At 42.3% G+C, this 24,929-nt stretch overlaps 1 protein-coding gene across 1 annotated transcript; it reads left to right on the top strand.

Moving 5' to 3' along the window:
* Positions 1–636: 636 nt before the first annotated feature.
* Positions 637–24,428, top strand: Setd4 (SET domain containing 4). The gene is made up of 11 exons (XM_026393511.2): positions 637–1,869; positions 3,553–3,657; positions 8,513–8,608; positions 10,437–10,474; positions 12,780–12,868; positions 14,321–14,750; positions 16,010–16,184; positions 17,833–17,914; positions 19,062–19,142; positions 22,161–22,284; positions 24,209–24,428. The coding sequence occupies exons 1-11, from the start codon at positions 1,824–1,826 to the stop codon at positions 24,386–24,388; spliced, it is 1,446 nt and encodes a 481-aa protein (XP_026249296.2). The 5' UTR covers positions 637–1,823; the 3' UTR covers positions 24,389–24,428.
* The last annotated feature ends 501 nt before the right edge of the window (positions 24,429–24,929 follow it).

Raw genomic sequence — 24,929 nt, 5'->3', positions numbered from 1 at the left:
CACTGACTGCCAGGCTTTTGGCCCCCTGCCTCAGTTTGTTGAGGAATGTGACATTTCCTGACCCCTCAGGATAGGCAAGGCTGCAGGTAGATTGCTTTTTGGCAAAGTAGGCTCATTTTATATTCTCTTAACCCTTTGTTCCCACCATCCTATTTGTCCTATTTGTCAATTTTTCCATGTTACATTGCCATAGAGTTTTCTTAGGTTTACAATATGTATTCAATGGCAAGGAGGGGATTGCAATGCTAATTATATTAGAATGCTATTTGATAATTTGTTTAGGGTTATCTTGAACATATTGCAGTTTAGGGAGCATGCCTGAGACCTGTTTGACAGTGTGGGTGTGCTGTTTACCAAGAGACCCAATAATTCTGACCACAACTGGTTATAGCCTTTCTGATAGCAGATTTTGGGATCCCTCTCTTTGGTCTGCTTATCTTCCCTGTCCCTTCCAGTGACCTTGCTCATATCTACATTACCTAACACTGTAGTATTTTTGCCACAAGAACTCAATACTGAAGCAGCTGCAAAAACTAAGCTCCACATTTTATTGGATTTCACTTGTTTTCCTCCTAATATCCCTTTTCTATTCCAGTGCCGCAGTCTGGCTGGGCACAAAATCATGAGCCACTCACAGCCTTGTAGATTCAAACAGCAATTCTTTATTCCCGAACTCACACCGGCCCTCTACAAACAAGTTCTGGGGAAATCCAAGTTCTGCCGCAAAATTCACGTACTCCACCAGGCTTTGAATCCCAAATACTTTCTGAATCCCACGAGAACTCAACAGGAACTCTAGGATCGGGTGTGCCTGAGGCAGCAGGATATGCACTATCCCCAGCAGGGTACACCTTAAACCTGGAACCGCCCTAAACCCAAGGAGCGGGATACTCCTGACCCGGATCCGCCCTGGTCCTTGGGCAAGGTCACCTTACTCAAGCATAATTGCAATGTCACTGCAAATGACCTGAGTCTAAGACAAGCCCATTTCCACAATGGAGAGTCCTTCCTCTAAGCAACATGGGGTACGTTGGCAAGGAAATTTCGCTGCGTCATTCCTACTTGGCAATGGCTCTCTCCAGGATACCACACTGCATTTAATGGTCATGTCTCTCTGTTTATGACAGCCTGTCAGAGTTTGGTTTTCATGACAGAAAAGATATTTTAGGAATCCTGGGGTTGGTTTTTTCTTTTTTTTTTCAAGGAAGAACGCGAGTTATGGGTTTGGGGAGGAATACAGGAGGGAAATGCTGTCTATGTGACTTATTCCGGATGCTGTCACCTTGACCAGCTGGCCAAGGCGGTATTTGCCAGGTTAGTTCCCACCCAGCCCCTCTTCCACGTTGTACTTTCAGGAATCCGCTTACTGAGCACAGCCCACATCCAAGGTGGTGGGTAGAAACGGAGCTCCGTCTCCTAGAACTGGTATCCACGTGGAGCGGGACAGGTGGGGAGACGGAGACCGTGTCCCGGCCGTGGGAGGGGAGGAGTGGAGCGGGGTGGGGAGCAGGTAGCGTCAGCCCGGTAGGGCCTGCGGGCGGCGAGGGGCGTCCTAGGAGCTGCGTCCTAGTGGAGCACAGGGCAAGCCTGGGCAGCTAGGCTCCTCGGAGGGTCGTAGCCGCCCCCGAAACACCGAGCCCCAACCCAGCGGTCAAGGTTGGGCGCAACCGGCGAATCGAGGGAGCTGCGCATGCGCGCACACCGGCGACGGGAAGGGGCGGGGCTCCGCGAGTGACTGACGTCTGGGCGGCCGAGGGCCAGAGGCGGGCGTGGTGGCTCTCAGCCTCTGACTGTGAGGGTTGGGTCGCCCTCGGGCCCGTGCAATGTCAGAGGCCGTGGCGAGCTTGCGGGTGAGCCGTGGGACTTCCGGTCAGAGCCGCGCGTTGCCCGGGTGGCGGCGGCTGGGGCTTGCAGGAAGGTCTCTCTTGAGTTGGGCGTAGGCGGAGACGCGCGTGCGTGGCCGCCGCCCGTCCCAGCAGTGCGCACGCGCGGGCTGTTCCCTTGGGCGTGCGGCCTGGGTGTCCCTGGCAGGCGGCGGGCCTGGTGGAACGCGTCGGGGACCGGAGGGTGGCCCGGCGTCGCGGGTGCGCAGGGGGCCTTCGAGCCACCCCGAGCCCTAGAGGAAAGCCCTGCGGGGCGCGGAGCGCTGCTTGTATGGAAGCAGCTTGTAGAAATTCTAGTAGCCACTCTTCATCTTGCCACCTTGGCTTGTCTGCTTTTTTGACTTGTGTTTTCTCCCTAATCTATTGCGAACACCTCTTTAAAGTTGTTTATTCCAAGACTGTGTTAGCTAAGACAAGCCGCATGTTTTACTTTACACTTTTTTTTTGGTATTGGGTATAAGCCTAGGGATTCTTTACCATGGCGCTACACCCCCAGCGCTTTTTATTGTTATTATTTTAAATTTTAAGATGGGGTTCAGTTGGTGAGGCTGGCCTCGAACAAATGAGTGATTCTCTTGCCAGTGTCCTCTCATTTTCTGGGATTACAGAACTGTGCCACTGAAAGCGAAGTTTTTGATTTGTCGAAGAGTTTTAATGGAACAGGAGTTTCACAGCTCTGCGCGTTCTAAGTATGGTTAATTCAAATTGGTGTTTTAGTAAATGTTGATTACGACTGCGATATGCAAGTCACCAAAGCACTCGTTTATAAAATCAGTTATGAGCCCACCGTGGCACATGGTGTAATCCCAGCATGTCTGGAGGCTGAGGCAGGAGGATCATAGGAGTTCAAAGCCAGCCTTACCAATAGAGAGGAGCTAAGCAACTCAGATTCTGTCTCTAAATAAAATACAAAATAGGGCTGGGATGTCACTCAGTAGTCAAGTTCTCCTGGGTTCAATCCCTGTACCAGGAAAAAAAAAAAATTCTGTTTTCAGTTTCAGTAGCCACATTGGAAGTACTCAAGATTCACATGTGTCAGGGACCACTGTATTGGGCAGTCCAGAAATAAGGTATTTGCATCATTGCCCGAAAGTCTTTTGCACAGAGCCGATTCTAACTATGTTGCCCTTTCAAGGTGATTTTCCAATGGAAATTTTTAATGAGGTAATGATAAAATATAAGCAGTTGTAAGAAAAAATAGAGATCTTACAGGTCACCAAAGCACCTGTTTATGAGCCAGGCATGGTGACACACACCTGTAATCCCAGTGGCTCCAGATGCTGGGGCAGGAGGATCTCTAGTTCAGAGCCAGCCTCAGCAACAGTTAAGATGCTAAGTAACTTACTGAGACTCTGCCTTAATGAAATACAAAAAAGGGCTTTAGTCCTCAATACCAAAAAAAAAAAAAAAAAAAAAATCAGTTATGAAGTTTTCTGTCATTAATCAACATTTACTAAGGCCTCAAGCTGAAACTGTTTCAGAGGGACCCATATGATGGGGTCTCCTTTATGGAAGAGATCTTGATTTAGCTCATGGCACAAACATTTCCTGAACAAAAAGCACATTAGAGAAACAGCTTACCCAAATGTACGTTCGCATATTCAGCAGTGCAAGGGTGGTGACTGTCATGCAGCTGGAAAGTAAGACAAAGACCGGCTTTGTATTTTAGGCTGGGCACCTACACAGAAACTCCAGTTTAGTATGCAGAAGGGAAGAGGGAGAACAAGCCGGATCAGGAGGCGAAAACACCTCAGAAGTTCTGAATCAAGAGGAGGTATGGTTTTGGTTTTTTTATTAGTAAAACAGAACTCCTTTTTGTCTAGCGTCCAGTGATGTACATAGCTTTTCTCAAAGCCATGTAGATAGATATTGTTCCAAAGTACTGTTTCTTAAAGAGCATTTTTTTAAAATGGTGCTCTTGTATTCTTTCCAACCCTGGGGACTATATGAATATATTTCAGTTATTGCTTCAGTAGTTTTCTCTGGGATGACCCAGGATCTGTGGCTTGCCATGACCTTAGGTATGTGTAGGGTATAAAAGTGTGGGTGTAAATTCATCACTCCCAATCTATGTAACCAGCCTGAAGGAGATACAGTATGTGCAAGTGCTTGGACAACTTAAAAGTGCTGTTTAAATGTAAGTCGTTTCTGTATAAAATTAGTTACACTCTTCCTAGTTGACCCTAAGCATGTCAGCACCATTTTGAGGCAATCGCTGCCTCCTCAAGCTTCTTGGCCCTCCATAGCCTGTGGCCAACTAAATCTCTCTTAGCTTTGTTCCCATTCTACCTTTGCCCCCGGGATGATTTCCGCCGCTCCTTTGCCTCCATCCTCTTTTGCTGTCTACTTGTCACTGTTGGTGCAGCTTTCCTGAGGGATTATGTCTGTGTTGCCTGTTTGGTTAGGTGTGTCGTGGGATCCTCATGCCTTTTGTGTGAGATCTCACCTCCTGCCTGGCACTCGTGTCTCTCACCAGTGGAGCTCCAATTTGGCTGCTCAATATCCTGGAACTACGTCATCTCTGCTCACCTCTTCTGGGGCCCCACACTTCCAGCTCTGCCGATCTCTCTCCTTAGCCTAGAACGTCTCCTCTCCTTCTCCCAGCTTGTTTGCCTTCTCTCCTGTGCTGAGAACTGAGCTGAGGTCCTATATTTTTGAAAATGCTCTTTCTACTAGTCATTGACATTAGTCTTTGCAATCATCCTTATTAGGTGTACGCTTCTTTGAGGATCTAATATTTTTCCAAGCTTTCTCCTGAAACTCTTGTTTCCAAACCGGACTAGTTTTTGAGGGTCAGCAATATGGTGTATGTTTTTTTCATAGAGGCTACCATAAAGCTGTGTCTTTATCTGTGTGTATTTATGTGTGTAAAGTTGCTCATTAAATTCTCATTTAAGGGCTGGGTTGTGGCTCAGCGGTAGAGCGCTCTCCTAGCAAGTGTGAGGCTCTGGGTTTGAGTCTCAGCACCACATAAAAATAAATAAAATAAAGGTATTGTGTCCAACTATAACTTAAAAATAAAAAATTTCTCATTTAACCTGACATACTGGTGGGTACCTATAGTTCCAGCTGTTGGGAGGCTGAGTGGGTAACCACTTGAGCCCAGGAGCTCAGTGCCAACTTAGGCAACACAGTGCTACCACATTTCAAAATAAACACATAAAAAATGATTATGCTTGTTAATTTATTGCTCTTACCACAAGATCTATTTCCTTGTTTGTTGATTACGTACGTTGGAAGGCTTAGCATTTGCATTTTTTTTTTTTAGCTGTAGTTGGACATAATCTTTATTTTTATGTGGTACTGAGGATCGAACCTGTTCCTCACAATGCGAGGCAGGCGCTCTACCACTGAGCTACAGCCCCAACCATGCCTGTGCATTTTTAAAAAAGATTTTACTGAGGTATAATTCTCATAATGAATATTGTATAATTAAAGTATATAATTTGGTATGTGTATCATAAATGAAGTCATTATGCTATAAAATTTCCATTTTTTAAAAAATATTCTTAGCTGTAGATGGACATAATACCTTTATTTATGTGGTGCTGAGGATGAAACCCAGTGCCTCACGTATGAGAGGCAAACGTTCTACCACTGAGCTACAACCCCGGCCCTCCATTTTTTTTTTTTTTTAATAATCACTTCCTACCATCCCTGGCTGAACCCTCTGTAACCCACATCTTGAGTAACTTCTTAAATACTTGCTGTCACAATGGATTAGTTTGCATTTTATAGAGTTGGGTGTAACTAGAATCACACAGTGTGTCCTGTTCTTAAAAATGTGGTTTATTTTATTTTGAAATAATTTCACATTGTTATTTATATTCGTTCTTTCTCTTTTATTGTTGAATGCCTTTATTGTTTGTTCATCCTGTTGATGATGGAAGGATGTATAATATATTGTATATGTGTAAGTTTTTCTTTTTTCCTTGAGTTCATTCACTTGTTATTTAAAATCAAAGCCTCTGAGTGGTGTTCACTGGTCATGATTCTGCCCAGAAGTTTTGGAAGTTGAGAAGATTGATTCCTATCACTAGAGATGAGAACCTGGCACTGGGATGAGAAGTCACCTTAATAAGTATCATCATAAGACTATCATATTTCTCATCTCTTCTGAGGGCCTGTGTCTTTCTAAGGCCATTCATATCCCCATAAGTGCCTTCTCCCCCACCAAAGTACCCTAATGAGATGGTACAGAAGCCCCACAATTTAACCACCTCCTTGAGTTGCATTTTTCTGTGAATATCTGTGTGTACAGGTGAATAAAATTCTGTCTTTATTTTCTTGGTAGTGTGTCTTTTGCCAGAGTAATTGCAGACCCCCAGACCCTTACTGTAGAGCTCATGTTTTGCTTCCCCCAACTGGGCACTGGAGTCATTTGTGTTTTGGCCATTGCAAGTGAAGTTGCTGCATACACTTGTGTGCAAGTCTTTGCATGGACTTAAGCCTTTGTTTCCTTGAATAACTACATAGGCAGGAGTGGAGGTGGGAATTTCTTTCTAACTTGTAAGAAACTGCAGCATGGGCGAGTTTCTCAAGTGATTGTATATTTTATACTCCCATAGCAGTTTGGGAGAGTCCCAGTTTTGCCAACTTTTGTTGGTCTGTAATGTGATCTATCCTGAATGCTTCTTGTGCATTTAAGAGAAATGCACTTTCTGCTGCTGTGGGTAATGTGTTTAGCAGCTCTCCTTCCATTCTGCTGGGTCCTTGTGCTCTCTCTCCTTCCTTGTTGATCCTCTGCTTAACTACCCATTATTGAGAGCGGGATCTTCAAGTCTCTAGTGATTATTGTAGAATTGTCAACTGTTCCCTCTAATTCTTCCAGTTTTTGCTTCAATATTTGGGGCTCTGCTGTTTGGTTTCTATCTGTGTGTAATTGTTATGTCTTCCTGATGGATGAACCCCTTCATTGTTATAAATGTCTCTCTCTACTGACTTTTGCTTGAAAGTCTTTCTGGTCTTTTGTTGGAGTAGTCACTTCTGCTTCCTAGGTGCTGTGCATCCTCTGGGGCTTTCTATCCTTTACTTGCATTATCTGAATGTCTCTGTTGACAGGATATACTTGAATTTTGTTTTTATCTAGCCTACCAAACTCTGCTTTTCCCCAAATTTCCTAATCCATTGACATTTGGTGTTATTGATAGATGTGGATTTACATTTGCCACTTTGCATTTTGTTTTCTGTGTGTCTCCTATCTTTGCTTTTGTTCCAGTACTTCTTCTATACTGTTTTCTTTTGTATGAAATCAGCATTTTCTAGTGAACTGTTTTCATTTCTTTATTGTTTTTTCATTTTGTTGTTCTGGATTATTTCCTTAGTTATTGTTCTAGGGTGTACCATATGTGTCTTAACTTGATTAGAATCTATTTCATTCTTGGTCTTTATCAGCTTGGGTTACCATAACAACATACCATAGAATGGGCTTCAGCAATATAAATTTATATCTTAGTAGTAGAGGCTGGGAAACCTCAGGTGAAGGTGTTGCTTATTTGGTTCCTGGTGAGTGCTGTCTTCCTGGCTGGTGACCATCTGCATCACCACTGTCTGCACATGGCAGACCATCTCTGTCCCTCCTTTTTAGTGTTGGGGGATGGAACCCATAGCCTCACACATGGTAAACGCACTCTGTCACTGAGCTACACCCTCAGTCCTCTTTCTTTGCTTCTTGTAAGAGCAGGGATCCCTTGGTAAAGGCCCCACCCTCACGACTTCCTGACCTGATAACCTGAACTCCCTAAGGCTCCATCTTCAAATACTGTTGGACAGGACTTTAACATACTCATTTTGGGAGGGCAATAATATTCAATTTATAAGAGTCTATTTATTTATATATTTTTAATTGTAATATTTTGAAGTTCTTATTGTGCAGGTCTTCATTTTTTTAGATTTATCTGTTTTTTAGGTTCTTGAATTATATATTTTTTGATGCTATTTCATATGATATTTTTAATATTAATTTTTGTTTATTGCTCATATGTAGAGATACCATTGAATTTTTATGAATTGATTTGATATGCTGCAACATAATATTTTGGTATTTGTATTTTATTATATTTCATAGTTTTGAGATTGTATCTCTTTGTATTGCCTAGGATGGCCTCAAACTTGCAATTCTCCCATCTCAGCCTCGATAGTAGCTGGTATTTTGGGTGTGTGCTACCATGCCTGGCTAGTTGGTTGCTTTTTTGTAGACTCCCCTTAGATTTTCTCTATGGGTGCTCATTTCTTCTGAGAATAAGGACAGGTTTACTACTTTTTTCCTGTTTCATTCCTTCTGTTTGTTTTTCTTGCCACATATACTGGTGTTGATGAAAAGGGAGAGGTGAGATACGCTTCTCTTGGTCTTGAAAGCACTGAGTTTGTCACCATTGTGTCCTTGTTAGATATTATTTCCTGGGCTGAGGAAGTTTCCTTGTGTTAGGTTTGCTTAGAATTTTTGTCAGGATGGATGTTGGACTTGATGAAATGCTTTTATGCATCTATGGAGATGATCATATAGTGAATGGTCTTTCTGTTTTAGTTGATGTTAAACCTTTTATGATCAGTCCGTCTGATATTCTTGATTATAGGTGTTCTCAGTATATAGTAATTTTAATGAGCATGTTTTTTCCTCTCCCAACCAGTGAATGAGAGCTACAAGTCTGAATTTATAGAGCTAAAGAAGTGGCTGAAAAACAGGAAGTTTGAAGATAGGAACTTAATTCCTGCTCATTTTCCAGGTAAGAGTTGTGCTTCCGCTCTGCTTACCTCTCTCAGATGGGTGTGGGTGGAGCGCTCTCTGATAGTACATCTGTTGCTGGGTGGTGGGCTTCTTGACTTGTCTACACTGTTTGTGCTTCATCTTGTTGTAAATATAAATGTACGTGGTAGGTGAAGGGAAATGACAGAATGATGAAATCAAAAGGAAAAGGAGAATGAGAATATAAAAATAAGATGAAGTCTTGGACAGGGACATAAAAGACACAATTATGATATGTTACACACCTGTGGGAGGGGAGCTACAAATTCAACTGAGCCAGATTCTCTGGTATTGACAGGACCAGTACCGTGACTCTGGGTCTCCTGTGCACTAAATCTAGTTGTCTGTTCAGTGGAAGTGCAGGTGCCCTGGACCCCGACCTGCAGGGAATGCCTAGCTAGGCATCATAGGAAAGATACTGGGTGACCCGTGTGCTGGTCACCTTGGCTGTGGTGGTTTCCTGGGATTTTTCAAGCATGCAGGCTAATGGGATTATCCCTGGCCCCAGTGAGGTGGCATAGTTTTCTGTAGGCGAGGGAGGGCCCTCAGTCCATATTGTCCCTCAGCTTGGTGTCAGGTGTACAGTTCAGTGTCTTGGAGGAGGAGCTGGTGAATGGCCAGTTGATCAGTGCTTCAGGCTGCACAGTCACCTGAGCTGAGGCATTTTAACCTCTGACATGGGAATTGAAGAGCTCATTGTGGAGGTTAGATTGTAATTTTCTTCTGGAACATTCTGTCACAGAAGTTGGATAGCTTGCTATTAGTGCATACCTGCATACAAGGATACCCTGCTGTGCCCATGGGTGGGCTAGAAATAATGGTAGAATACACCAAGATGCCCTTCAAAGGTACTTGGGATCTGCCACAGTATAGAGAAGGAGTTGTGTGATAGAAGGGCCCTGAAATTCTATATCACAGGGCAGGATACAGACATTTTACCTTATAGAAAATGTAAAAGTATATGTTACTGAATGCTTCCTCTGGCCATTAACATTATCATTCAGTTTTAATTTGACTTTGAGCAAAATAAGTTCCTCTGTGTCTCCCAAGATAGATGATTTCTGTGTGTGCCTCTGGCCAAGTGAAATGATATGTTGTTCCCCAAGAATCAGCCACATGTGGTGAGTTTGGACTAAATTGCTTGATTTGAGTTAATAACAACAGAGAGGGGCTCCAAAACAGTGTAATCAGGAATGGCAGGCCATAGTGAACTACTGGCATGTCCAGGGAGGCAGAGGAAGATAAGGGTTTTTAAAGGTGAATAAGAAGGTTTGGGTAAGATAAATGAACAATTTTTGTTGGCTGTAAGGATCAATAACAAGGGTGGCATCATTCCAAGGTTGAACAGACAATTGCTGGCAGTTATCCTCACAGAAGTATTTTTGTTTGAGGTTGTGGTTGTGGCAGAATCTTTTGTGACAGTTGTTATTGTCAGGCAATCAAGTGTGAGGACCCTTCCTTCATGGCACAAGTTAACTCCATTTTGGTTCTGACAACTTTGACCTAGTTGTTTTGTATCAGGGTTTCTGCTAGCTCTAACAGCATGTTTAATTTTCTGTTTTGGGGAGTCAAAGAATGATCTGTGAAAGCCACATTATCAGATTGATTATAATATCATAAGGAGTTCATGATGTTTTCTAGGATAGCTTCCTAACCTCCTCTCCCTTGGGAGTGGAGGGCTAAGGACACCCATCTTCAGCTTTTTGTAATTTTGGAGCTCATTCACATTTTTCTTTCAAAATGGGCTCTCTAGGACCTTGAAGATACAGTTGAAGATATTCACCTCTTTTCCATGTTTGCTTTCTTAGGTACAGGAAGTGGGCTGATGAGCAGAACACCCCTGCGGGTGAGAACTTCTCTTTTGTCCTTGAAACCTAACACAGATTTTGGTGCTTTGTTTTTATGGTTCAAATCAAGTGAATCAAAAGTACTTTACTTATAACTATTTCTCTTACGATTCCGTCAAGTAGGGTTAAGTTTGCTTCATATAAAAGACAAAACCGAGTGTCTCAGTGCTTAAAAACAGTGCACAAGTGTATTTTGCTGTCATTTAATAAAGCCTAGAGGGGCCAGACCTGTGGCCTTCAGAGGCTCAGACTCCTTCTAGCTCTCTGTCCCTCCCTAAGCCTGTCCAGGCTCCTGGAGCAAAAGGAGGGAGCAAGGGGGAAAGGCAGTGCAGGGACCCTCCCTGGAAGGATGTTCCCAGTGTCCCGCCCCCATTGGCCAGTGTTCTGTTGCTCCGCCTGATGCCTACTTGGGAGGGAAAAACCTGCTGCCTTTTCTTTGGCCCCTTGCTCTTTAAATGGGACTTTGTTAGGAGAAGAAAGAGAGAAGTCATTTTGGTGTAGGCCTCTCCTCATGCTTCACCACATCAAGGTTTAAAAATCAGGTCATACTGTAGATGTGTGTGGGGTGCTGTTCGTGGTACGGGAGGAGAGCCTGAGCAAGTTGGGGACAAGGCCTGATCCAGGGGTTGCTGCCAACTCTGGGACTGGCAACGAGATTCCAGTCCTTCCTGCTTCTGTTTCCTTACCTGGTAAATAAGGAGATGATCTTTAGGTCCCTTTTAGTTTTTCTCTGTGATATTTTAGAGCATTATGTGATGCATGCTTTTCTTTAAAGTTAGAAATTAATTGCTTCCTTTACCTTAAGTTTATCTAAACTTTTTTTTTTTTTGGTGTTGTGTATTTTTATATGCAAAGCCTCCCTCAACCCCTGAGCTACATCTCCTGACCCTAAATTTATTTTTAATTCCTTTATTTAATTTGTTTTAAACTCAGCTAAGAAAACGATACCTTTCGATGTTGTAATTCTATTGTGCTGCTTTTATATTTTTATTAGTTTTCAATTTTTAATGGTGGTAAGATATATAAAACTTACTTTGCCATTTGGACCATTTTTCATGTACAGTTCAGTAGTGTTAAGTATATTCACATTGTTGCACATTATTTTGTATATTTTCAGAAAGGCATAATAAGTCAATTATGCCTTGACTTATTTGAAGCAGAATTTGAGTAGAAGAAATAGACCTCTCATATATATAGCAGTATCTATAAGTAGTTTTTGTTGAAATTATTAAACAATAATTGGTAGTTGCTTCATTTGTACTTTCAACTGTGACTTTTTAATTAAACTTTTTGAAAAGTAGAGACATTTTACATATAGTGAAATGCACAGATCTTAACTGTATAGCCTGGAGAATTTATTTGTTAAAGAGATATTTACCAATCAAGATATAGGATGTTTTATTTATTTATTTTTTAAAGTAGAAGATCATGGGATGTCTACACTGATCACCTGCTTTATAGATTCAGAAACCATAAATTGAACCCCAAAGAGCTTTGAGATATTTACTGACTGGTTAAATTACTGATGCTGGTTAAAATGAAGGCAGGCTCTTCTATCTGCTTCTTAGTGCTCTATTTGGTGATTGTTACTGGTTCCATAATGTTGTACACTACCAGTGTCTCCAGTGTCCAGTGCCTGTTTGTTACTTTTTGTCTTCATTTTTTCTCTCTGTGGTTGTATCTTAGTAAGAGAAACTGCAATAGACACTTTTGCAAGTGGTAGAATGAGAATCTGTGTGCTGGGCTGCCTTCTCTGGCACAGATCTCAGAGATTAGGCCATTGCCTGCTCACTTGGATTTCACTGGATAGTTTTTTTTTTTTTTTTTTTAAGAAAAAGGGGTCTCATTATGTTTCCCAGGCTGGTGCCAAACTCCTGGGCTCAGTTGATCCTCTGTCTCTGCCTCCTGAATAGTTGAAACTAAGCAGCATGCTGCTGTGCCAGGCTTTGTTGGATGGAACTTTTTTGAGTGGTTTGTGCCTGTGCCCCCGGGTATCACTGGTTCCTCACATAAGAAATTAGAAGAACTATATGGTTTCAAGTGTTTCCCTGTTTCCTTCCTGTGCCGGTTTGACAGGTGGGAGTCATTCCCATTCGGAACTTTTAATTCTGTGTGGTTGTTGAACTAGTGTTCGAGCAGACTCATCTGCTGACTCAGGGAATTGGGAGTGAGCCTGCTGTTGGGCTTATTTGTGGCGAGTAGTAGGGGCTTTTGGGTAGATGACTGCGGGATCAGTGACTTCACAATATGTACAAGTCCATCCCAAAATACTGGTGTCCTAAACTTTATTTTCTTTTTGGCAAGGAGGGACAGATGATTATTTCATTGCCTGAGAGTTGCCTGCTCACCACGGAAACAGTGATTCGAAGCTACTTAGGGGTGTACATTACTAAGTAAGTGGCCACATCATGTTGATCTGGTGCCAGTGTTTCTCCTGAATGCCTTTGTCATGGCAAATGTGTTATCCAAGGCACAGTTCAGTAGAATCCAGATGCTTGTCTAGAAGATAAATATCTGAACTCAATTGAATGCAAATTGAAAGGTATATTCTGTCCCAGAAGTTTATTCTTCCTGCATATAAACTGCATTTTGAAGTCTTTAATAATAGACTGCAGGGGACACAGGTGTGAGTCCTGACCCATCACCTAACTAGAAAGTGGAGGTTAAGTGGGACCATATATGTAAATCACAGCCAAGTGCCTTGATAGGTAGCAGTTGTCCCCTTGGTCATAGTAGGTATCCTTTCTTTTAGTTTAACCCTTATTTTTATGTGCTTGAATTCTTCCTCAACTATGAAGAGCTTTAATATTATGAAAGAATTAATTCTCTTTAGGTATAGAGAGGAGGTGAAGTGGGAGTTAAGAAAGCCGGGAGTATTTTCTGGCTCATTTCTGGTGGGCATTTGTTTGGGTGCACCTCAGCGGAAGGAGTTTCTACATTATGGGTTGAAAGGTTGTGCTGTTGCTTAATCCTAAGGACAGCTCTGGGCACCCGCCCTTGCATCTTTGTATTGGCTGACTGGGGGCAAGGTTGCCCTTAGGGTTAACCTTTTATCATTCATTCTTTAGTTTTAGGTGGAATGCATCTCAGTATAAGAATCTGGATATTTGGATATTAAAAGATTAATGATAACTTTTTCTAAACACATTCATGCCACATGAGATATTTTATCAGTAATTATTTAACGAAAATTATGTAATTTCTAACAAAACACGTAAGTTTAGTGAGTGTATTATGATTTCACTCAGTGCCATCCTGTAGAATGCTGGGCAATGACAGAGGTGTTTTATTTTGCATTGTCTAAAATGGTAGCCACTGGCAGAAATGGCTTTTGAGTACTTGAAATGTGACTTACTATACAAAGGAACTGAATTTTAAATATTAATTTAATTCTAAATAAATAGCTACATATACCTATGGTCCCTATATTGGATGGTATACGTCTAGGTTTTTTTTCCACCATTTTTTTCCCCACTGTATTCTATACCCTTATCCAGGTGAAACCAATGGGCTTATGGCAGAAGCTTTCAAACAGGAGAACAAAGTTGGAAGCAAAGAGGTGTTTTATTGATTTTTGTTTTCAAAAACATGTAAAAAATCTTGTAAACAGTCCTGAAATCTGTAGAGTCAGCTTTTCTGACACATAAATGTGGCTTTTTGAGGTCCCTGGCCAGGATGTGCTTTGGAGAAGAGCCTTAAGGAAGGAGACGGCTCTTGGGGTGTTAAGTCAGCATAGGGCATGTCGACCGTTGGAGCACAGTTCTCCCTGCAGCAAACCCAAGTACTTCGCTTATTCCATATTTCAAGTCAGAGTAACTCCTTCAATCTGACCTTAATTTTTCAAGGTGGAAGCCTCGTCCATCTCCTCTGCTGGCTCTGTGCACCTTTTTAGTGTCAGAAAGGCATGCTGGGGACCGGTCTCTCTGGAAGCCTTACTTGCAGATTTTACCCAAGACCTACACCTGCCCTGTTTGTTTGGAGCCAGAAGTGGTGAATCTTCTACCCAAAGCGTTAAAAGCAAAGACTGAAGAGCAGCGAGCCCATGTGCAGAAGCTTTTCACCTCCTCCAGAGGCTTTTTCTCTTCCCTGCAGCCTCTGTTTGCAGAGCCCATTGACAGCATCTTCAGCTACAGCGCCCTCCTGTGGGCCTGGTGCACTGTCAACACCCGAGCTGTGTACCTGAGGCCTAGGAAGCAGGAATGCCTTTCTGCAGGGCCGGACACCTGTGCGCTTGCTCCATACCTGGATTTGTTGAATCACAGCCCTCACGTCCAGGTGAGAAGCTGACATGGTGACACATGTCTGTTTTGATAGGAAGATTTCTGTGTGTAGAACCTGGGACTTTGAATAGTGAGCGAGACCAATGGGGAAAGTGTAGCTGACTTCGGGTAAATCCGTGGGACCCACCTGCCTTTCGTGCATTCTGGGTTTTTCTTTTTGACTCCATTGTCCTTCTGGAATGCGTTTTCTTTGCCCCATTTCTCCGCTTTGCTGTCCAGGCCTCAGGAGCCCTGGGCTCCATCCTCTAGGCTACCTTTACCAGCAGCTCGAGTCCTCCTTCCTTCATGTTCCTTCTAGACCGGGGCCGAGGTCTAGCTTCTTTCCTGTCCCATCCCTTTTGCACTTGGTGGCACGGCTGTCAGAGCATTAACCTTTGCTCTGATCACTGAGGGACTCCTCCTTCCTGCATTAAGCACCAAAATCTTTGTGGATGGGGACTTTTTGTTCTCTTTGGAACCCCAGGGCTTAGGGCAGAGTTTGGCATATAATAGATGTTTGGTAAACTTTTATTAAATAGATGAATATTTGTGGGGAGAGGAGTCAGGAAATCATGAAGAATCCTGCTTTGGGAGATAGCCACAAAGTCACAGATACCCTCTTTCCCTGCCCTTTCCCTTGGTGGCAGGTATGGGAGATGGGTATGCTGAGGTAAAGGGCTGACTTTCAGGGTGGAGAGGAGTTCATCAGTGGGCTTGCCTATGGGTGAGGGGTGCACGAGGGATGCACTGTGCAGGCGCATGGCTGGCTCTGCTTGTGCTCGTCTCTTGATGTGACATGCGTCCACGAGAACATCAGAGGTGCCAGTGAGCGGAGATTGGGAAGGCCTGCTGTGCTTGCTCAGGCCCAGGACAATGCCTGGCCTGTCTGATTGTTAACTGTTACAGAAAGATGCTTTTTCCACAGTGTGACCCACAGGGGTCAGGGGTCAGAGGGGTGTTTCTGTTGATATATATGAATAATGCCAGCATGTGTAGTGTCGTAGGATGCTGGACTTAGGGACTCAGTCACTACCCATTGGCGTGACTTTATTTTGATGGGGCTTTTGGTGCATTTATGCTTCAAAGCAGTGATTTTATAGACTACTGTAGGAAGACCACGAACTGCTGCTTGTGGGTGTGTGGCCTGGGTTCCTGAGCTTCTAAGAGTAGTTAGTACAGTTTTAAAGGATTACCCAAAAATAACTTATGACAGAGGCCACAGCTCAGCTTTTTAGTTTTATATTTAAAATAATCTCTAACAAATTTCCATTCTAGGTAAATGCAGCATTTAATGAGAAGACTCGTTGTTATGAAATTAGAACAGCTTCCGGTTGTAGAAAGCACGAGGAGGTATTCATCTGCTATGGCCCACACGACAACCAGCGGCTGCTGCTGGAGTATGGCTTTGTTTCCCCCTGCAATCCTCATGCTTGTGTTTATGTCTCAAGAGGTTGGAATCAATTTTGCTTTTTTTATTAAGACAATTTTTTGTCCCACTTGGATATGTTGTTATTTTGAGTTTTATTAAAAATAGTAAAACCTTGAAACATACCTACACATCATTTACTTTATCCTGGGTAGAGCTAGCCCTATTCGTTCTAACTGTGCAGTTTCAATATTGAACTCAAAACAGTAAAGCTTTGGTTGATAAAGTGGGTAAGAACTGAGCAGAGTTTTATTGCACTAGGTCAGAGGCCTATACTGGAAGAAACCTAGACCTACACTGTCCATACAGGGACCACTGGGTGCATGGAGCTGTTTCAATTTAAATTGCTTACAATTAAATGAATATTTAAAATTCATTCCTTAGTAAGGGAAGTCACATCTCAAGTGGTTGAAAGCCATTTCTGACTAGTGGCCACCATATTGGACAATGCAAAAGGAAAGGAAGATTTCTAAGGAGATAAGCATAGTATTATTAGATGGAAGGAAATGGAAATATTTGTACTGAAGCCTTGTTACTGAAGATAGGTTTAGAAAGCAGGGAATGAAAATGTTAAGATACTGTGTTAATCAAAGAGATAAGTGTAATATGTAATCCTATGTTTGGAGATTAATGCCATGGTTAAAAAAAATTGATTTCACTTGTATTCTTTTGTGGTCTGCTAACTAGCCATTGTCATTGATGATAATATTTTAAAATAATAATTTAGTCATTAAATTTATGATGTGAAAATTCCAAATTTAGTATTTGAAATAGTACATAGAAGGCTGATTTTTGTTTTTCTTCTGAAGTAGTAGTGGTGGTTTGGAGGTCATGAAGAAATGTCTAGAGATTTCCCCAGTAGATAATTTGAAGTAGTCATGTGTAAGTTGAAAGGGACATAGAAATGGTGAAGGTTATACTTTGCATCCTTTACACAGACTAATAATACTCCTCAAAATATAAATAAAACAACTAAAATTGGGCCTTGCAGAGTCTGTTGGAAAACTTGCTTTGAGGTTGGCTCATGTTTCAGAATCCTCATAACTTTAATATTGATGGCTATGAAATGATAGTTTTCAAATAAATTAATTTGAAGAAAAATCACATTTTTGTTAAAAAATAAAGAAAGGGCTTTGGGTACAATCCAGTAGTAGAGCACTTGCCTAATATATGCTAGGCCCTACAACCATAGAAAGAAAAAAACCCTTCTTACCCTGTCCTATTCTCCAAATAACTGTCAATTTTTACATATTTGCATTTTTTTTGTAATTGCAACCAGTCATTATTATGCTATTTGAATTCTGCCTTTTAAAAACTCTTGTTACAAGACTTCTCTCATGTTTTTACAGGGCCTATGTTTTGTTGGTTGTGGTTTTCCAAGTTATTACCATGTCTTAATGACCTGGTTTTGTTCATTGATTGACTTAATGGGAACATGAACTCAGCTTGTGGGTGTTCTGTCCTGAGGCCTTGGAATTCTTACAGTTTTTCAGGGACTAAATAATGATCTCAGTGAATTGGACTTGAAGAGTAGATTTCCTTCCTGTGACTTAGGAAAAACTGTTCATACTTGATCCTAATGGGAAGGAAAGTAAGTGCAGATGGAGAGGGAAGATACACTTTTGTGGGAATTATACCCTAAATTTCTGTATGAATTTTTTTTTTAATGCAGATACACTTGTTAAATATCTTCCATCAACTGATAAACAGATGAACAAAAAGATTTCCATTCTAAAGGATCATGGCTTTATAGAGTAAGTGTTTCCCTTTCCCTTTTGAAATTACTCTTTTAGGAAGTTTTCTTGAAAAAATTGAGGGTTGGATTTTCCATGAGACACCTCCTAACTCCATCAGCTCACTGGTAGGTGTTAGTTGAGCACTTACTGTGTGCAGAAAAGTGGTGCTCACTGTTGTGGAGGAGAGGACACAGGACTAAGACACTTTAAAGAAACTTATTTGAGGGGCTGGGGTTGTGGCTCAGCAATAGAGCGCTCACCTAGCATGTGTACGGCCCTGGGTTCGATAAAGATAAATAATAAAGGTATTTCTTCCAACTACAACTAAAAATAAAAGAATAAAATAAATAAGTAAAAAACAAACTTGAACTATTCAATACTGTATTAAAAGAGAGCCCCCTGCCTCTGCCTTGTGGCAAGGCCGGATGGCCTTCAGTAGAACCAGTCACCAGCATCATGGTACAGGCCCTGGGGGAAGGGGCGGTTGGTGGTTCCACACTACATGGGTAGATAGACCTTTAGGTTCTCCCTTCCAAATTTTCTTTGAGGATAAAATTAAGGTTTAAAATTAAGATAGCTCTCACATAGCAGTTGAGTGAGAGCTATCTGGCCGCGGTAGCATCCAGATTCTTCCATCATTCATCACTATGAACTTTGTCCTGTGCATCTCTTAACCAAGTTTTGCTTCTTACTAAAAGTGATTGGAAGAATAGCTTTTTATTCATTCTCTCTCTCTCTCTCTCTCTCTCTCTCTCTTTTTGTACCAGGGATTAAATCCAGGGTGCTTAACTACTGAGCCACATCCCTAGACCTTTTTTATTTTTTATTTTGAAACAAGGTCTCAATAAGTTGCTTACAGCTTAGCTAAATTGCTGAGACTAGCCACAAACTTTCGATCCTCCCGCCTCAACCTCCTGAGCTGCTGGGATTACAGATGAGCGCTGGCAGCTTTTTATTCTTTAAAAAAATTTAAAAAGAGAATTTTTTGTTTCTTAGAATTTATTCTTAAGTACTCTTAAGTATTTATTCTTAAGTATTGTTTTGACCAACATCATAGGTAACAATGTTCTAAAAAATGCTCTAAAAAATGTTTGGCTTATCAACCATTTGTCATGGTGTCATGAAATACTGAAATGACAGAAATGTCTTTGTTTTTCTACTTTAGAAATTTGACATTTGGATGGGATGGGCCATCTTGGAGGTTACTCACAGCTCTTAAGTTGTTATGTCTGGAAGCTGAAAAATTGTAAGTTCCACGTGTATTGGTCTGAAGTTGTAGTCACAACCTAGACACAATTTGGGGGTGTTGGCTTTTATTTAAATACCCAAACAGAGAAAAAAGAAAGGCCATTCTGTATGTAACTGATTCATCCAGGGCGAATTTTACCGTTTCAACCATTTCTGGATTCTGGTTTTAGAGTCATAATCACGTACATGGCTCTGGAAGTTTTCATTCTCAACTCTTGTGTTTCTCTTCTGGTGACCTGATGGCTTTTGTGAGCAGTGTCACCATTCAGCATCAAGACTCAGAGTAGGTCTGCTTTTCCTGGGAGCAGCAGAGCTCCTCACACAGCCCTGCCTGTCAGTTGCCAGGGCAGACCCAGAAGCTATGTTAGGAGAGCCCTGGGGTTTTCCATGGGGAGACAGGTGGAGGAGCCCCGGCAGGCTCCCTTGCAATCCTGTGAAGCTGTCAGTGCCACTCACAGTAGCCTCCTGTCAGCACCTTTGGGTGTGCTCTGCCTAGCACAGGGCTGCTGCAGCCTGGGGCCTCCTCAGGGAAGCAGCCTTCATCTTGCTGCTGCCCTGCATGGAGGGAGGACTTCTTGAAGACGGTGAGGCCTGAGGAGTAAATGAATAATGCTTAGAAATTGCTCTTAGCACGGTGCTGGATGTAGTTGGTGCTCACTCAGTGCTGCCTGCTGTGCATGATGCTGCCTTCTTCTCTTCCTGTAGGAACTTGGGAAATAGACGATCTCAACCAAGGGCAGCACAGATTTGCACTGTGCAGGTCCTTATTCATGGAATTTTTTGGAAATTTGCAGTAATTTGAAAAACCTTGCAGATGAATTGCATAGCCTACAACTACTTTAAAAATTAAGAAAAAGTTAGCTATGTCATGAAAACATCAAATATATATAGATAATAGTCCATTTTATCATTTGCCACCATAAATATACAGAAAGTTAAATTTTATCAAAATTTATGCACAAACATATCAGAAAGATGCAGTTTTAAATTGTAACTGCATAAAATTCAGTGTAGTGAATATTGTGCTACTGTAATACCTTTGTGTCCCTCCTGTTGCTATTGTGGTGCTTGGAATGTCTGCTTAAAACTCTGCTGATCATCTCTGCCTTAGCATTTGTCTCTGCAGTAAGTTATGTATCACAGTAAAAGCCATTTTTCCCAGCCCTTGTGTGTTTTCCGCCATATATGATACACACAGCACACAACATATGTATTAATCGATTATATTATTGTTAAGGCTTGCAGTCACCAGCAGGCTAGTAGTAGTTAAATTTTGGGGGAGTCAGCAGTTATCTGTGGCTGGGACAGTGGCACCTGTAATCCCAGCAACTTGGGAGGTTGGGTCAGGAGGATCAGAAGTTTGAAGCCAGCCTCAACAACTTAGTGAGGCACTAAGCAACTTAAAGAGACCCTATCTCAAAATAAAAATTAAAAAGGGCTGGGGATACAGTTCAGTGGTTAAATGCCCCTGGGTTCAATCCCTGGTACCAAAAAAAATACATGTGGATTTTTAATTGTGTGTCAGCACTGTCAGCTCCTGAGTTGGTCAAGGGTCAGCTGTAGGTGTTTTCACTCTCAGCAGATGGTGTGTTCTGTTACTGATATGTTTCCTTCTTTTCATTATAAAAGAAAGCTTGGGAATATTTGTGGTCCTTCCAAATGTACAGGCATCTTGATTCATTCCTGACAATACTGTATTTTTCCTCTTTATTTTTTCCCTTGATTTGTTCTTCCCATTAGTTTGTTTTACATTATTTTGTTTTGTGCAGACCCATGCAAAAGTATTTTGCTGTGTGAAGTGCGTTCCAAGTTGTCACCATGCAAGTGTTTTTAAATCCTTCTCAGAACAAGCCAGATATGAGACCTTTTCAGGCACTTCAGCCTAAAGTTAAAGCAACTGGACATTTTCCAGAGGTCATCCTTAGGCCTCTTTTCTTCCCTCAGAGTCACTTCTGGGTCGGGTGCAGGAAAAGTAGGTGGTGGGTTTCTGCCTGTTGGGGGTTTGCTAGCTGGTTGCCTCCCACCCTCTTGTTCTGTCCGGCCAGTTCTCACTTCCCTTGGGTTAGGTAATTGTGAAGATTACATTAGGTAGTGGTCATGCACGGGACACTGTCCAGGCACATGGTAATTTTCTGCTTTCTGTCACAAGCACTCTGTTCCTGAGGCGCAGCCTTGTCTCTTGACTCTACAGACATCACTACTCTTCCCTGTCGGGTCTTGTTGCTGTTCTGAGTTTCTAGCTGGCTGTGTCTACGTCCACTTGCACGTTGCACGCTCTTACCTTCTCTTGTCAGCCGATTCTCCAGAATCTCTGCTTCCCAGTCAGCCCCTCCATCCCCTGTCTTCCTGATGGTGCTCCTTCCTCACGTGTGGCCTTGGCTCTGCCCCCTTCCGGCTCAGTGTCCTGCCCCAGCTCACCTACACTCTTCTGCCTTCAGAAAGTGAGCCCCACCTGCCCACCGAGCTCCACTCCTGCAGACCTGCAGAGTGTCTAAGCAGAGTGGCTTTCACATAAAGAAAGCTGTGGCTGTACCTGTTGAGCATTTTGCTTTGTGAAGTGTGTTCCAAGTTGTCACCTGGCAAGAAAGACTGTCACTTGAAGAGTAGGACGACTCCAGTGCCTTAGCTCCCAAGTCCTCTGGCCTTTCTGCTGTGGACCTGGCTCCCTATCCTGTCACTCCCTTCCTTCTCTGTCTCCTGCTTTATTCCCTTGGCTAGTGGCCACGACTCCACTTACCGTGTCCCAGACACAGGGTTGTGATGATGGTAACATCTGCTCGCAGCCAGCAAGGAGCACACAGTCCCCCTGCCTTTTCTTCCTGGCTGCTCCTTTTTGTGCACCTTGTTGCTTCCACACGGGAACTGCCCATGGTGTGAAGGTTTTAGGGAAGCTGCTTATAGAAGGAGTTTAATTATGCTCTGGAAGAATCGGAGGGGAGTTTGTTGTTTGCAGTGTGAAAGCTCTTTATTTCTTAAGAGCCTGCTGAAATTACTTTATTGAACATTTTGGTTCTAGTACGTGCTGGAAAAAAGTTCTTCTTGGAGAAGTAATTTCAGATGCAAATGAGAAGACAAGTTTGGATGTAGCCCAGAAAATATGCCATCATCTCCTAGAGGAGAGTTCTGCTATGCTTCAGAGGGTATGTTTCTAGAATATGACATCCTTTTCTTAAGCATTGTGACTGTGAAGTTATTTGTCTTATACATGTTATTAAAGACAGTAGATCTTTTTTTAAAAAAAATATTTTTTAGTTGTGGGTGGACACAATATCTTTCTTTATTTCTTTTTTCTTTTTTTTTTAATGTGGTGTTGAGGATCAAACCCAGTGCCTCATGTGTGCTAGGCTCTACCACTGAACTACAATCCCAGCCCGACAGTAGATCTTTTTAAGAGCACTTTTTAGTGTCTTAAATGTTATAAATTCTAGGGCTGGGGTTGTGGCTCAGCGGTAGAGCCCTCACCTTTTGCACATGCAAGGCCCTGGGTTTGATCCTCAGCACCACATATAAATAAATAAAATAAAGATATTGTGTCCAACTACAACTAAAAAATAAGTTTTTAAAAAAATGTTGTAAATGCTAGATTTTACTGTTGATTTTGTACCTACGCCTTTAAAATTTTCCCTTTTAATTGACAGATTAAAAATTGCATATATTTATGTTGTACTACATGATGTTTTGAGATATTCTTATATATATATATACACACACACACACACACACACACACACACACATATACATATAGGAATGCCTTAATCAAGCTATTTAACATATACATCATCTCATACTTTTTTTTGGTTGTGAGACTCTTTAAAATTTAATTCCTTAGCAATTTTCTTTTTCTTTTCTTTTTTTTTTTTAAAAGAGAGAGAGAGAGAGAGGGAGAGAGAATTTTTTTAATATTTATTTTTCAGTTTTTGGCGGGCACATTTTTGTATGTGGTGCTGAGGATCCAACCCGGGCCGCATGCATGTCAGGCGAGCGCGCTACCGCTTGAGCCACATCCCCAGCCTTTCTTAGCAATTTTCAAGGATGCATACTGTTAGTAACTGCAGTCAGCATGCTGTACAGTAGATCTCTGATCTTTGCTAGGTGACTTTGAAGGTCTCTGGAGCCTACTCTTGTTTAGCTTGGGTGTTGTATCCCTTGACCAGTGTCTCCCCCGTCCCTCACTTCTAGCATCTTCTGACACCATTCTCCTCTTTTTCTGTGTTCAACTTTTTTCTATCCACATATAACAAGAACTTATAATTTTTGTCTTTCTATTCCTGGCTTATTTCATTTAACATAATGTCTTTCATTTAGTGTAATGTTTGTCTGCGTTGTCACAAATGACAGGATATTCACCTTAAAAATTTTTTTTTTTAGTTATTGATAGTCCTTTATTTTATTTGCTTATTTATATGTGGTGCTGGGAATCAAACACAGTGCCACGTGTCCAAGGCAGGTGCTCTACTGCTGAGCTACAACTCCAGCCCCCAGGATATGCACCTTTTTTTAAGGCTGAGTAGTGTTCCATTGTGTACATACTCCATGTTTTCTTTATCCATTTGTCTGTAATGGGCACTCAAACGGATTCAGTGTCTATGCCTGTATATTTAAATAGGTAAAAATTGATCACATGATTTCTTACTAATAGGTTTTCTTTTATGTTTTAACTTAGTATTTTAAGTAAATGAGAAATCAGCTCATTTATATGAAAATGTGACTGGGATTATAAAAAGCAATTTTAAGGAACCTTGAAGTCATGCTAACTGAAAAAAGTCAGACACAAAAGGATATATGTAGGTTCTACTTCCATACGGTATTCACAACAGGCAAAATCCAGAGTGACAGAGTAGAGTGCAGGTTACCAGGGGCTTTGGGGAGCCAGGATTAAGGATGTCAATGTGTGGTCACAGGATATGTCTGGGTGGCAGGGAGTCGGAGGGGATAGTAGTGTTGGTTGTACAACACTGGGAATCACGCAGTGCCACTGAACTATACGCCTAAAAATGGCTGAAGTGGCAAATTTTATGTTCTATTTTACTATAGTAAAAAATAATTCAAAACTCACTTTCAGGTTTCTCACATGAAGGATGAAAAGGTGTCTTTGGTAAGCCAGCTGGCTTTGGTGGAAACACTGTGGCGGGAAGAGCTGAAGGTCCTCCAGGCCTCCGCTGAGACCCTCGCCAGCCTGCACGTCACTTACCTGGCCTCCCCCGAACGCCTGGGGTCGCCTCCTGTGGTGGGTGTGACTTAAGCATTTTTAAACCAAGTTGGATTAAACGGATTTTCTCTCAGCTGTTTGCAGTCTCTGAATGGTTTGTACTCTAGCCCATGCCCTTAGTCCTTCCCCTGGAAAAACTGAGCTTTTAAGATCAGGTGTTCAGGGGGCTGCTCCTGGGGTGTGGAGCACATCTGCAGGGGCAGAAGAGTTCTGGGAACGGGAGCTGTGAGTGAAGACACATGCGCCATCTGAGTGGTACCTTTCATCCACTACAAAATAAACAGCAGTGCCAAGGGGAGAGGGCGGGGAGGGCCTGAGGGAGCTGGAGCTATGCTGGAGCCAGCCCGGACTCCGTCTCTGTGTGTGGTCGTCACTGTGCGTCTTGCTTTGTTCTGACTCAGCGGAGGGAAGAGGCCAAGAAGTTGTGCTTTTAAGATGCTCTGATACCATCAGGTTAAGGGGCAAGTTGGTGGCGGGTGTGGGGGTGCGAAACAGCCGTGGGTCCCAGCCAGGGTTCCTCAGGCCTTCTGTGTGTGGAAGCACTGGGTGGGTGTTGAGAAGCCTTCCTGAGGGC

Source organism: Urocitellus parryii, chromosome 2, assembly GCF_045843805.1.
Source record: "Urocitellus parryii isolate mUroPar1 chromosome 2, mUroPar1.hap1, whole genome shotgun sequence".
Classification (NCBI taxonomy): domain Eukaryota; kingdom Metazoa; phylum Chordata; class Mammalia; order Rodentia; family Sciuridae; genus Urocitellus; species Urocitellus parryii.
This window is presented reverse-complemented; position numbering and strand designations above follow the sequence as displayed.

Coding starts and splice junctions, on each gene's coding strand:
- Setd4 (XM_026393511.2), top strand. CDS start 1,824: ATGTCAGAGGCCGTGGCGAGCTTGCGGGTGAGCCGTGGGACTTCCG. Junction 14,751..16,009: donor ATCACAGCCCTCACGTCCAG/GTGAGAAGCTGA, acceptor TTTCCATTCTAG/GTAAATGCAGCATTTAATGA. Junction 17,915..19,061: donor AAGGATCATGGCTTTATAGA/GTAAGTGTTTCC, acceptor TTTCTACTTTAG/AAATTTGACATTTGGATGGG.